Below are 13,590 nucleotides of genomic sequence, written 5' to 3' on the forward strand. Positions count from 1 at the left end.
TCCCCTGGCGCTCCACAGCTATCTTCCTAGGACATTAGTTAAGCACATTGCCACTGACATATCTTTTAATACCTTTAATAAAACACAATTTCCACTCTCTAATTATATTTCTCTTCCCAAACCTACTTTTTAAGAAACTGACATTCAAATATACACCAACATAAAGGGGACCTGACAACTCAGCAAAAGCGCTGTGTATTCTAGCTTTCTCAAGATGGTCTACTTACATTTATAATTATTGCCAAAATACTTTAGCTTTTTTTTGCTACAGAAAATAGTCTAATTCCCTATGCATGGGATATTTATATCCCATCCAAATTTTGTGCAAACATTTCAAGTCCATTATTCCGGTCTTCAGATATTAGCAGAAAGTCAATAAATATACATATTACAATAAAGACTTAATTTAAAATATATGCTGTGATTTTAAAACAGCTATCTTGAATCCATAAGCCTATAGGGTCCAAAACTGAATTACCAGCAAAACTCTAGCACCAACACGTTACAAATGAATACACCTTTAGGGTATAGGTTTCAAGATGTGTCTTAAACTTTCCAAAATTTATCCAGTACCAAAAGCAAACACAATGGTGTGCATGTATAAACAAAATGTTAAAGTGATATGTAATTGGTTTATACATCCTATGAAACATTTTATCCTGGGTACTTGGTAAGTTAATATTGAGAGCAGCTTACTGATCCTAGCAAAGAAAGATAGAACTCATAGCTTCCCACGGAAGGCAGGGTCTCCTTTGTCCATCATAGAGCTTTCATATAGACCTTTTTAATCTACGAATTACTGGCCAGAACCCTGCTTACAGACTACTTACCGCCTCCCACTACCACCAAATCTTTACTTAAAAGAAGAACCATGGTCACAAGAGGGCAAGTGAAAAAGAGTGAGGTTCTGACCACAATCAGTCCAGACCGTAAGAGGACGAGGGGCACGAAGCCCATGTCTTGCCTGCTACGTGGCGGACTGGGCCTTTTCTGGTGTGCGAGCAGTGGTCACAGGGTGAGAGCCTCTGTGGGCCTCTGAGATGGGAAAGCAAACGCTCATGTTCATCTGAGACAAATACACTTCACTGCTATGTGCTTCGACCAGGATATAAATGGAAGAGCCCAAACGAATAGAAGCTTCCACATTTTAATATTTTAAGATTTGCAAGCTTTTAATGGAACCTCCACCATGGCAGCAAACTGCATGTAAAGCTATTACAGATTTTTTTTAAAAAGACAAATTGGCAGGTGATGACTATGTACTTAGTGTATCTTTGGTTTAGGAAGACGAGAATACCGATTATACGACAAACCATCCCCAGAATTCAAATTGCCATTTGGGTTCTGCATGATCTCTTTTCTCTTTGTTAATGGCCTTGGGATGCTTGTCTTGGCCTGGAAGTTTTGAGGCTCTGGTCGGGGGTTGATTATTTGTTTTTGTTTGAAAGAGCCAGAAGGAGGGCGGAGCTTAGATGCTCGTGGATTTAGATTATTTGCAAGATTTGTTTGACTAGATGTTAGCTGAATTTTTGCTGAATTACATGGTGCCATTACTGGTGAGTTCTTACAGGTGGGAGTCCTACTTGGAGATGATTCAGAAACTGAAGGAGGTACCGAAGAACTCAAGATGGATGGCTTCAAAAGCTGCAAGGATTTGGGCTGAGATGTGTCGTCCTCTGGTAAAGACTGGTTTCTTCCAACTCTCTTAGCCTGGTCTCCTGAACTCGACTGGGTAAGTGTTTGAGAAGAAGTGGGTACCACCTGCATGTCATTCATTGGATTACTTGCCAAATGATAAGGCTCTGGAGCATCCATGGTCATGTCCCAGCCTGCTGCCAAAGGCGCACTCTTAGCCACCTCCTCAGTGAGCTGCGGGCTTGAGGAGAAAGGCTGGCCTTCCAGGCTACCGCTGCCTTCTTGCTGCGAGTCATGTGCAAAGCTGTCATCCCGGCATGCGGCCCCTGGACGGGCGCCCTGGCCCGCGAGCTCACTGTGGTCCTCGCTATGCTGCCATTTTGTTAGTTTTCCCTGGGCGTGGTCTGTGGGTCTGGCAAGGCTGCTGGAAGGCTGTAGTACTTGAGGCTATTAAAATTAAAAACAACATTAGCAACAACTCATTTTAGAAATGCCTCCTAGAATTAACATAAGTGCCAATTCGGCTGTGTTGGTACTTACTACGTTTTAATATAAGAAGTATGTGAGATTCTTTTAAATTAAAAAATAAATTGCAACATTCAACTAAATTCATGAGACACACTAACGAATGATAATGCAAACAAAAATGATACAGGCAGTAAACACTAAACAAGATTCAAAATCAAACAGGAGGAAAGAAAAATCTTTAAAGTACTGATTTATTGTTGAAAAAAGATTCCTGCCTCAATTGATTCATTACATATTTACAACTTTATATATAAGAGTTTGACAGAGGACTTGCATGGCACTTTGTTTTAATCTCCATAAAGCATCCAGATAGTAACTGAGTGAAGGCGTAGGGTCAGCCACCGGGATTAGGTGATGGCGGGTTACCAGGGGCCGGGAACAAGCTCACTGACTCAGGGTGGGTAGAGGCCATGATGGCAAAGGGCTGACTTGCTATTTAAAAAATAATAAAATCAAGACAATGACTATTCAAAATTAATCTATACGAATATATTATATTAAACTCTCTTACTTGAGAATGTTTAAAATAAATAAGCTATCTCAGTTTTTACTTTCAGTGAAATATCCTAGACTGTGGGCATTTTCACAATCAAAATAATATTACCAATTCTTAAGATTTTTTGAAAAGGAAAGCGGTACACCACTTTATCACACTTGACGAGAGGAAGAATTCCTTTAAAAGTGTCAAGGTGCACGAATTAAAATTACCAGCAAATAAGGTTTAGAATTAAGATAAAAAATAGGTCAATGCACTTAGCTAATGCTAACCCACCTTTAATGTTCTTGCTGAGATGTTTCAGAATCACATATGTTCGCCCCTATTTGTCTGTCTCACTGCCATCTGAGGGACCAGCTGCAATTCTGCTATGGCCGGCACGCAGAAAGCAGGTTTGCCTTCCCCACGAGCGAACAGCCACTCAACAAAATTAAAAATGATCAGCCTTTGGAATGAAGGCTGAGATTAAGCAAATCTGAAATTGCCTGTACCTTGAACTAAAGCTCAGAAGCCTACAATAGCAAAGTTCTCAAGAGGCCCATGTACCTTGCACACACTTTTCCTGGAGCTCACTGTGTGGTTAAGATTCTATACAATCAGAGGAAACGTGCTACTTCCATTACTTTTGTGCATTCGCAAAGAAATATGAATCTTAAAGTTTTCTTTCAATGGCCTAAAGAGTAGTTTACATGGGGCAGAGCCTACTGTTCCTGTCCTGATACAGGGGGGTTGCTACAAATGTATAAACCAGCCGTGGGCAAACTACGGCCCGCAGGCCGGATCCAGCCCGTTTGAAATGAATAAAACTAAAAAAAAAAAAGACCGTACCCTTTTATGTAATGATGTTTACTTTGAATTTATATTAGTTCACACAAACACTCCATCTATGCTTTTGTTCCGGCCCTCCGGTCCAGTTTAAGAACCCATTGTGGCCCTCGAGTCAAAAAGTTTGCCCACCCCTGGTATAAACACACACACAACCTCTTTCTATTAAATAATGTGGGCTCAAAGTATCAAAAAGTCTGGCATGGGGCTTTGAAACATGAAATTAAAGGACCATTTTTTACTAATAAAATAACTTTTAAAACTATGCTAATCCCTAAACAAACCTACACAATATTTCTAACTTCTCCACAGAAGGGGTGAACCTGTTGATGTCATGCTGCATCACCTATCCTGCTGCTTTCCCACCTCCTGCACCAGCACTGAGTGAAGGCGTAGGGTCAGCCACCGGGGATTAGGTGATGGCGGGTTACCAGGGGCCGGGAACAAGCTCACTGACTCAGGGTGGGTAGAGGCCATGATGGCAAAGGGCTGACTTGCTATTTAAAAAATAATAAAATCAAGACAATGACTATTCAAAATTAATCTATACGAATATATTATATTAAACTCTCTTACTTGAGAATGTTTAAAATAAATAAGCTATCTCAGTTTTTACTTTCAGTGAAATATCCTAGACTTTAAAGTCAGTGGGCATTTTCACAATCAATCACCATAGAGATGAATAAACTGTTCTTCAAGAATGAAGGTTCTAAAAAAAAAAGAAGAATGAAGGTACTAAAATCACCATGTAACTAATTCAAAAGACTCTCCTTGGGGTTTCCTTGAGAAAAAGACCATGCCAATGTGGTCATAGACTCTAGAAAAATGCGTACAAGTGGAGAGCAGGACCATGTCAGGCAAACGAAAATATACCAAAGAGGAAAAAAGCAACTGAATGACTTTGTCTTCCTTCCCCTTTCACCCTAAAAACTATAGTTTCAAGTTAAACATCTTAAAGCAACTAAGACCTTTGAAAATATCAGTAACAATTTAAAAAATGATGCCTTCATCATAATATGTCTACTGCCAGTAAGAAAAAAAGATAGTAAATATGTGCTAAAAGCATAAAAAGGTATGATTTTTCTAATTAAGGTGAAGTAATACATTAAGAAAATCAACTCTCCAGAAAAGGGGCAGTGTGAACTGTAGATAGATTATCCATTTGCACTGTTCTGATTACTCGTGTTATCCAACTGACTAGTACTTATCAGAGAACTAAATGGAAATACAGCAGCGAAAACGATGTCTGCTTATATTAAATGCAATGAAGCTCCACATCAAATATGAAAGAACTTGAAAAATAGTTTTTTAAAAATAAAATTTTAAGTCTTTTAACTGAGAGGAGTTAAGATTGAGCAATTACATTTAAAAAGTCTAAACTATCACTTGGTTACATTAAATAAATCAGTGGTTTCTGAATAATGAATAATGTAGATTTTCTGGTTTACTAAAAGTGGTAGGATATAATTTCCCTATCCTAAAATAAATGTATTGCTTTATTGTTTAATTGAAAACTAGTTTGGAAAATAATTCTACTCTTGTAAAGAAAAACATTTCTTACATTTTTGCTAGTTGCCAGATGGGGGAGAGAGGGTGCTGGGGGATGAGAGAAAAAGGCGAAGGGATTAAGAACTACAAATTGTAGCTATATGACAGTTATCTAATCTAATAAGGAGGGAATATGCTAATTGACCCTCACTGTCACAAAGATGGTGGCTCCCACAGCCAATAAGGAGGGACTATGCTAATTGACTACCACGCCCTCAAATATGGCGGTGCCCACAGCCAATAAGGAGGGAATATGCTAATTGACTGCCACGCCCTCAAAGATGGCGGCGCCCAGTCCCCTCAGCCCCCCAGCTGCCCAGGGCTGCCCGAGGCTCAGGTAACCAGGGCCGGCCGAGGCTTGCACTGCCGGCAGTGGCAGCAGCAGAAGTGTTGCCTTCCCCTGATCGCCGGGTCGCCTCCGGCCCCTGAGGGCTCCCGGACTGTGAGAGGGGGCAGGCCAGGCTGAAGAACCCCCCTCCAGTGCATGAGTTTTCATGCACTGGGCCTCTAGTGAGGATCTAAAGTGCAGCATAGGGAATACAGTCAATAATATTTTAGTAACTGTGTATGGTGTCAGATGGGTACTAGATTGATCAGGGTGATCACTCTGTAAGTTATATAAATGTCTAATCATTGAGTTGTGCACCTGAAACTAACATAATACTGTATGTCAATGGTAATTTAAAAATAAAAATTTAATTAAAAAAGTCTCTAGAACAAGATCAAGGTATGACTATAGCAAGGACCGAGGAAACGACCTGCGCCTGATGTGTGGGAGGTTGTGGAGAGCTGGTTCCCACCCAGGACTGGGCTGCTGAACATGCTGCCCCTTAGCATCCAGCAAGCAAAAGAGAGATGTGTCCTGATAGATTGCTGCTTGCAGTACCACCTCCCCAAATTCTAAATCCTCAAATCTATCAATATAAAGGCAAAATGTTAACAATTCACCTTGCCCACTCTCACTACTGTTTCTATGCTCTCAGACAACTTTAGAATAAATTTAAATATAAAAAGAAATATCCATATTTTCATGAATAATAAGACCAACAGGCAGACACAGCTGATTCTCACATCCAGTCGGCCTGGAGGTCAAATCCCTCTAGTATTAACTACAACAATCAAGGCTTAACTACAACAAGACTGCACACAAAGACCACTAGGGGGTGCACCAAGAAAGTATAAAAAATGCTGAGACAAAGAAACAGGACAAAACTATCAAGGGAGGATATTGAGTTCAGAACCACACTTTTAAGGTCTCTCAAGAACTGTCTAAAAGCCGCCGATAAACTTATTGAGATCTACAAGAAATCTAATGAGACCCTCGATGCTGTGATAAAGAACCAACTAGAAATTAAGCATACACGGACTGAAATAAAGAATATTATACAGACTCCCAACAGCAGACTAGAGGAGCCCAAGAATCAAGTCAAAGATTTGAAATGCGAAGAAGCAAAAAACACCCAACCGGAAAAGCAAAATGAAAAAAGAATCCGAAAATACGAAGATAGTGTAAGGAGCCTCTGGGACAGCTTCAAACGTACCAACATCAGAATTATAGGGGTACCAGAATATGAGAGAGAGCAAGATATTGAAAACCTATTTGAAGAAATAATGACAGAAAACTTCCCCCACCTGGTGAAAGAAATAGACTTCCAAGTCCAGGAAGCGCATAGAACCCCAAACAAAAGGAATCCAAAGAGGACCACACCAAGACACATCATAATTAAAATGCCAAGAGCAAAAGACAAAGAGAGAATCTTAAAAGCAGCAAGAGAAAGAAACTCAGTTACCTATAAGGGAGTACCCATACAACTGTCAGCTGATTTCTCAACAGAAACTTTGCAGGCCAGAAGGGAGTGGCAAGAAATATTCAAAGTGATGAATGCCAAGAACCTACAACCAAGATTACTTTATCCAGCAAAGCTATCATTCAGAATTGAAGGTCAGATAAAGAGCTTCACAGATAAGGAAAAGCTAAAGGAGTTCATCACCACCAAACCAGTATTATATGAAATGCTGAAAGGTATCCTTTAAGAAGAGGAAGAAGAAGAAAAAGGTAAAGATACAAATTATGAACAACAAATATGCATCTATCAACAAATGAATCTAAGAATCAAGTGAATAAATAATCTGAGGAACAGAATGAACTGTTGATTATAATAGAATCAGGGACATAGAAAGGGAATGGACTGACTATTCTTGGGGGGGAAGGGGTGTTGGAGATGCGGGAAGAGACTGGACAAAAATCGTGCACCTATGGATGAGGACAGTGGGTGGGGAGTGAGGGCGGAGGGTAGGGTGGGTGCTGGAAGGAGGGGAGTTATGGGGGGGGGGGAAGAGGAACAAATGTAATAATCTGAACAATAAAGATTTAATTTAAAAAAAAAAGTCAAAGAACTATACACTTGCCCTAACCGGTTTGGCTCGGTGGGTAGAGCGTCGGCCTGCGGACTGGGGGGTCCCGGGTTCGATTCCGGCCAGGGGCATGTGCCTTGGTTGCGGGCACATCCCCAGTGGGAGGTGTGCAGGAGGCAGCTGATTGATGTTCCTCTCTCATTGATGTTTCTGGCTCTCTGTCCCTCTTCCTTCTTCTCAGTGAAAAATCAATAAAATATATTTTTTTAAAAAAACTATACACTTATAATGTGTAAATTATATCTCAATAAATCTATTTCTTAAATAAAAAAAAAGACCAACAGGAAGGAATATTAAAGACCATTCATCCATTTTTTAAATGTCAATGATGTGTCATGCACTGTTCGGTGTAGGAAAAGATGATGGAGCCGAGCACAGTGCTATTCCTGTGGTGGAGAGGCCTCAGGAGGGAGATGGCTAAACAAATGATGAGACCATGTCTCCAGCACAACACGGGACAAAAACAAAACACATGCCTGAGGAGAGAGGTCTCAGAGGGCATCCAAGAATCGCAAACATCTGAGTGTTAAGATGAGTAGGAGTTTGCCAAGTAGACACAGAGGGAAGAGGGCCCAGTGTGTGGAGGACCAGGTAGGGCACAGAGGAAAACGAAGAACACGGGGTGTTCTAGTAACTTCAAACCATCAGACTGAATTTGGAGAGCACCGTCTGGTGAAAAGTGTAGGCGAGGGTCAGCTCATAAAGGAACTCAGGTCAGGCTAAGCGGGTCTGACCTATGCAGCAGGTGACGAGAGATGATGAACTGTGAGCAGCAGAATCATTAAGATCCGATGTGCATTTTACAATGTCACTGGTGGAATCCATGAGGAATGTAGGGGAGGGGATGAGACTGTAAGCAGCGCAGCCAGGTAGGCAGCAAGGTTGTTGCCAGCAGCCGGGGTGAATGGTAAGGGTCTAACATTAGGACAGTGACAGAAACACTGGAAAGGATTGGAAGAGATTTTGAAGGTGGGACAGGTAAGAGGCTGCTCAGGAGGAATTTAAACTGAGTCGCAGATTTCTGGCTTTGGAGATGCAAGATGAGTGCTGCTGCCCTGCACAAGAACAAAAGCCTTAGGGGGAAGCTGCCCACCATTTCAGCCTCAGCCCACAGGATTCCAGGCCAAAAAAACCCCACTACAGGGGGCCATCAGGAAACGCCCAGAGTCACAAACAAGTAGAACTTCATTACTCGGTCCTTGGTGACTGAAGCTTTAAAATGTGGACCCACCCTAGACTTACAGAGCCAAGTGCTTCTAACTGGACCCAGTAACGTTCAGTCTTACTTTACTTAAACATGCACTTCAGCACACTATTCTGAGAATTTTCAGAAGCAATGCTTACAAGTGTCAAGGTCAAGAGTGCTAGCAACAAGCACTACTGGGTAATTAATTGTGCAAGGGATTGCTAGGCATCTTCAGTGACCATCTTTAAATGTTTATTTTGGTATGTTTACAAAGATAACTAGAGACTAGGAGCTTCCGGCTTTATTCATTTTTTGTTGTTGTAGTTAGTATCCCTAGGATTTGGCACATAATCCTATATAGTAAAACCCTAATATGCAAATCGACCGAAGGGTGGAACGATTGGTCGCTATGATGCGCACTGACCACCAGGTGGTGGTGGCAGCATTAAGGACCCCTCAGGGGATCTCCAACTGCCGGCTTAGGCCCGCTGTGGACATCCTCGAGAGGTCCCGAACTGTGAGAGGGCGCAGGCCGGGCTGAGGGATCCCCCCCTCCCAGTGCATGAATGTCGTGCACTGGGCCTCTAGTAGGAAATATATACTGTATACAGCAGTGGGCAAAAGTAGGTTCACAGTTGTGAGTACATGAAATGCAGAGTTAATAATCATAACCTGCATGCCTTTTTGTCTATAAAACTGTAAACCTACTTTTGCCCACCCCAGTGTGTGTGTGTGTGTGTGTGTGTGTGTGTATATGTGTGTATATATATATGTGTGTATATATATATATACACACACACACATATATATAGATGTATGCACAAATATATTTTCTAGAAAAATTAATAAATTATTAGTGAGTGTTATATACAAGAATTACTTCTTTGCCGAAACCGGTTTGGCTCAGTGGATGGAGCATCGGCCTGCGGACTGAGGGGTCCCAGGTTCGATTCTGGTCGGGGGCATGTGCCTGGGTTGCGGGCACATCCCCAGTAGGAGATGTGCGGGAGGCAGCTGATCGATGTTTCTCTCTCATCGATGTTTCTAGCTCTCTAGCTCTCTCCCTTCCTCTCTGTAAAAAATCAATAAAATATATTTTTAAAAAAAGAATTACTTCTTTGATAATAAATTATCAAAATGATACTTCCCTATTAGGTCAATGATGCAGCACTAATAATCAAATAAAAACAAGCTTAAAAAAAAACAACACTGATGAAAAAAATAATTATAAAAACATTTACCTTAAGTAAGTTTAGGATTAGCTTAGTGGTTCATGATTAGAAGGACAGCAGTAAAGATTATCTTTGAACTTGAACACAGCACTTCTCATAATGGCCCACCAGCCAAGCCACAAGTATGTTTTACTTGGAGACTACATATTTGTGGATAAAATGAGTTGTGAAAATTGTCTTAACAAGCATTCAGCTATTTCTATTTCTAATAATTAAATACATTTCATAATATTCATGTAAAATACTTATCATAAGACCTCCTAGCACATCAAATATGCTCAATAAATGTCATTTATGATTTAGGTGTGAAAATGATGAATTTAAGCCATGATCTTTTTGTAATTGGGTCTTGAAAAAAAAGGCAAGTTCTATAGCAGTATAGTAATAAATTAGTTGCTACTGAGTAAGAGGTTTCAATAATGCCAGTCACGCCTAAATGTTTTAAGTCCACAGCAGTTATATGTTATATGACATGGAGTCAAGGCTCTTCTCTGGAGATGCACCAGAGTTAGGACATGCAAGACACTTTCCCATTTAGAAAAAGTCTACATATGGCTAAGAGCCAGCACAACACACAGTGAATCACTGAGTTAGCTCTTACAGTCAGATGGATCTGGGTTTGAATCCCGAGTCTATCACTTACTATGTGTGAGATGCTGAGTGAATTATCTTACTCCTCTGAGATGGAATTTCATGATTTATAAAATTAGGATGATAACAATATCTACATCACATCAAGTAATTGTAAGCAGTAATGGTGACATTCACAAACACCTGAGGAATAATATGCTGTGGGCTGAGAACAGGGCTTCCTTCTTTCCGAGGCTAGACAGCCAGACTCTCATTTTGTATCTGGTCTCTCATTATCACAAGACCTATGTCAGTGGTTCTCAGCCTTCCTAATGCCACGACCCTTTAATACAGTTCCTCATGTTGTGGTGACCCCCAACCATAAAATTATTTTCGTTGCTACTTCATAACTGTAATTTTGCTGCTGTTATGAATCATAATGTAAATATCTGATATGCAGGATGTATTTTCATTGTTACAAATTGAACATAATTAAAGCATAGTGATTCATTACAAAACAGTATGTAATTATATATGTGTTTTCCAGTGGTCTTAGGCGACCCCTGTGAAAGGGTCATTCGACCCCCAAAAGGGTCGCGACCCACAGGTTGAGAACCGCTGCCCTAGGTGAAAGGTCATGTTTTCTTTTGGTAAATAAGTAAACTGAAGTTAAATAAACTTAAGTAACATGTCCAAATTCACACACTTTATCAAATGGCAAAACCTGTAATTTGTACCACAGAGAATTTAAAATGCAGTGCTAAAACTTTATTATTTGTGCTATTTGGGTAATTCCAAAGAGTTCACAGACTTTTAGAATATGCAACATAGCCAGATGATTATTTAAAAAACTCAGTGGGCATATTCAATACCAACATTCAGGTGTTGAATAGTGCCCTATTTCTTTCTTAGCTGATCTATACTACACAGGATAATTCTCAAACTCAAGCCACATTGCGGAGCAGTATTTCTGGGGAAAAGTGGTTTCAAGTGACCCACTTGAAAAAATACACTGAATACAAGGAAAGGTAAATTAGCACTCATCACTAAGAAGAACTTCACCTTCACCGTTTCATACTAGTCCAAGATTTTTAGCATTACCATAAGAAAGAATACTCATACTAGTTTCCGTAAACATTCTAAAGTCACCAATAATAATAAAATGGCAGTTAGACACATCAAGTCCCGATAAGAGTAAAAAGATGTCTAAGTCTGCAAGGCAGAAAGCAGGAAATGTTCTCAAGTGTCATAATGTTATTGCATAACAGAAAACAGGAATTGCTTAACATTATTTTCTTGGTACATACACATTTATTATTAATATTAAATACATTTTAAAGGTTTAAAGAAAGATGGCAATGGTGCCATCTGTAACATGCCTATAATTTCATGCAGGCTCTGACATGCACCATGCAAACTGGGGGGAAAACAAAAACACAAGAATGACAATGAGGACAGTGGTAGGAGAATCTGAAATTGTACTGTACCACGCTTTGTCAGAGAAGTAATGGACTAACTTCTCAACTCCTTGCCAAAGGCGTAATGGGAGAGCAGAGACAAGAAAGAGACAGGACAATGGTGTCAGAGAGCACATACACCCCGAGGAACTGCCAGGGCTGGGTAGCAGCCAACAGTACCTGCTCTGCCTTTGTTTTTTTCTAGGCATCCTTAACGTGTTGGTATGAAATGAAAACATTTTAATAGATTTATACTTTCTTGCTCAAGTGTTATATTTTCTTGCAAGTTAACACAAATAAATATTCATATCCACAGAACAGTGTCTATAAAAGTTCTCATACTTAAAAGGAATCACTTGGAGAATTTTTCCAAATAAAATATTCAAAAGAATTCTGACACAATTTAATATTCATACTTCAAAGATCTAAAAAGGTTTAGCTACATGTAATCCCTTACAAAGAAAATAGAAATTATTTTTAATAATTTGTCTTCCACATTATAAACTGAACACAACTCATTATTTGTTGGTTTACTTTTATGACTGCTGCTACATTAGACTGAGAAAAGCATAATCTGACCTTCGTGTATGTCTTAAATATAATGTCCTAAACGGTAAGTGAGGCGCCACACATCACTGCAGAGATGGAGACACGACCGAGTCCCTGGTCTAACTATAGTCCCACCTTGTTTACAGGTTCAGGTATCTGTGGTCTCAGGTACCTGTGATCAGCCATGGTCTGAAAACATTAAATGGAAAATTCCAGGAATAAACAATTCATACGTTTTTAGCTGCGTGCTGTTCCGAGTGGTCTGATGAAATCTCACTCCGGAGACCCACGGGATGTAAACCACCCTATGTCCACACACATCGACGCTGTGTGTGCCACCTGCCATAGTAACTGAGGAGCCCTGCTGTTTCAGACCCATGTGCACAGCCCCACAGAGCTCATGCTCCAGTCACCCTCAATTTACTTAATAATACCCCAAAGCACAAGGTAGTGATGCTGGCAATTCGAATATGCCAAAGAGAACCATAGAGTGCATCCTCTTTAAGTTGAAAAGGTGTGTGTGTATAGGAAGGAAAATAGTGTATACATAAGGGTTTGGCACTATCTACGGTTTCCGGCGTCCACTGGAGGTTTCTAAATGTATCCCCTGAAGATGAGGGAGACCACTGCAGAGTAAATGAATTCCACTCTAGAATCCACACAACCCACTCACAGCCTCCAGGCTTCTTGGAAACCAGGAATGCTCTTGTTTCCTTATAGCTCAGAATGGTGCCTCGCCTATCAGAGAGCTTAGAAGAGATACCTGATTTATAAACATATATTATAAACAAACAAATTCTAAAATAAATTCATTGGCTCTTCCAAGTTGATCAGTTAACTGCTTCAGTGTACAGATGATATGTAGAACTGTGCACCTGAAACTGTATAATTTTGTTAACCAGTATTATCCCAATAAATTCAATAAAAAGTTAAAAATTAAAAAAAATCCCCCCCCCCCAAAAAAAACTATCAGTGAATAATAGTGACTTAAGTAAGCATTTACTACACAGGCACAATCAGTATAAGATGCTTAATTTTCATATCTCTGAGACACAGGACCATCCGAATCTAGTTTTGGAATGCAAAGTAGTTCAGAAAACAAAACTAAGTAACTTCAAAATAGCACAATTCCCTGGTCTGACCAATATG

The 13,590-nt window shown here is 40.1% G+C and overlaps 1 protein-coding gene across 18 annotated transcripts in view; it reads right to left on the minus strand.

The window, feature by feature from the left end:
* Positions 1-1,131: 1,131 nt before the first annotated feature.
* CCSER2 (coiled-coil serine rich protein 2) overlaps positions 1,132-13,590 on the minus strand; it is a 190,774-nt gene continuing 178,315 nt past the window's right edge. For 9 of the 18 annotated variants that reach the window (XM_023763732.1, XM_023763736.1, XM_023763735.1 and 6 more), the window contains one exon: positions 1,132-2,082. In XM_023763732.1, coding sequence (XP_023619500.1) covers positions 1,264-2,082 — 819 coding nt within the window. In that variant the 3' untranslated portion in view covers positions 1,132-1,263. Of the gene's footprint in view, positions 2,083-2,935; positions 3,105-13,590 lie in introns of all 18 variants that reach the window. The other 9 variants (XR_002831999.1, XR_002831998.1, XR_002831996.1 and 6 more) reach the window with 3 other exon arrangements.

Source organism: Myotis lucifugus, unplaced genomic scaffold (genome assembly GCF_000147115.1).
Source record: "Myotis lucifugus unplaced genomic scaffold, Myoluc2.0 scaffold_299, whole genome shotgun sequence".
Taxonomy (NCBI): Eukaryota; Metazoa; Chordata; class Mammalia; order Chiroptera; family Vespertilionidae; genus Myotis; species Myotis lucifugus.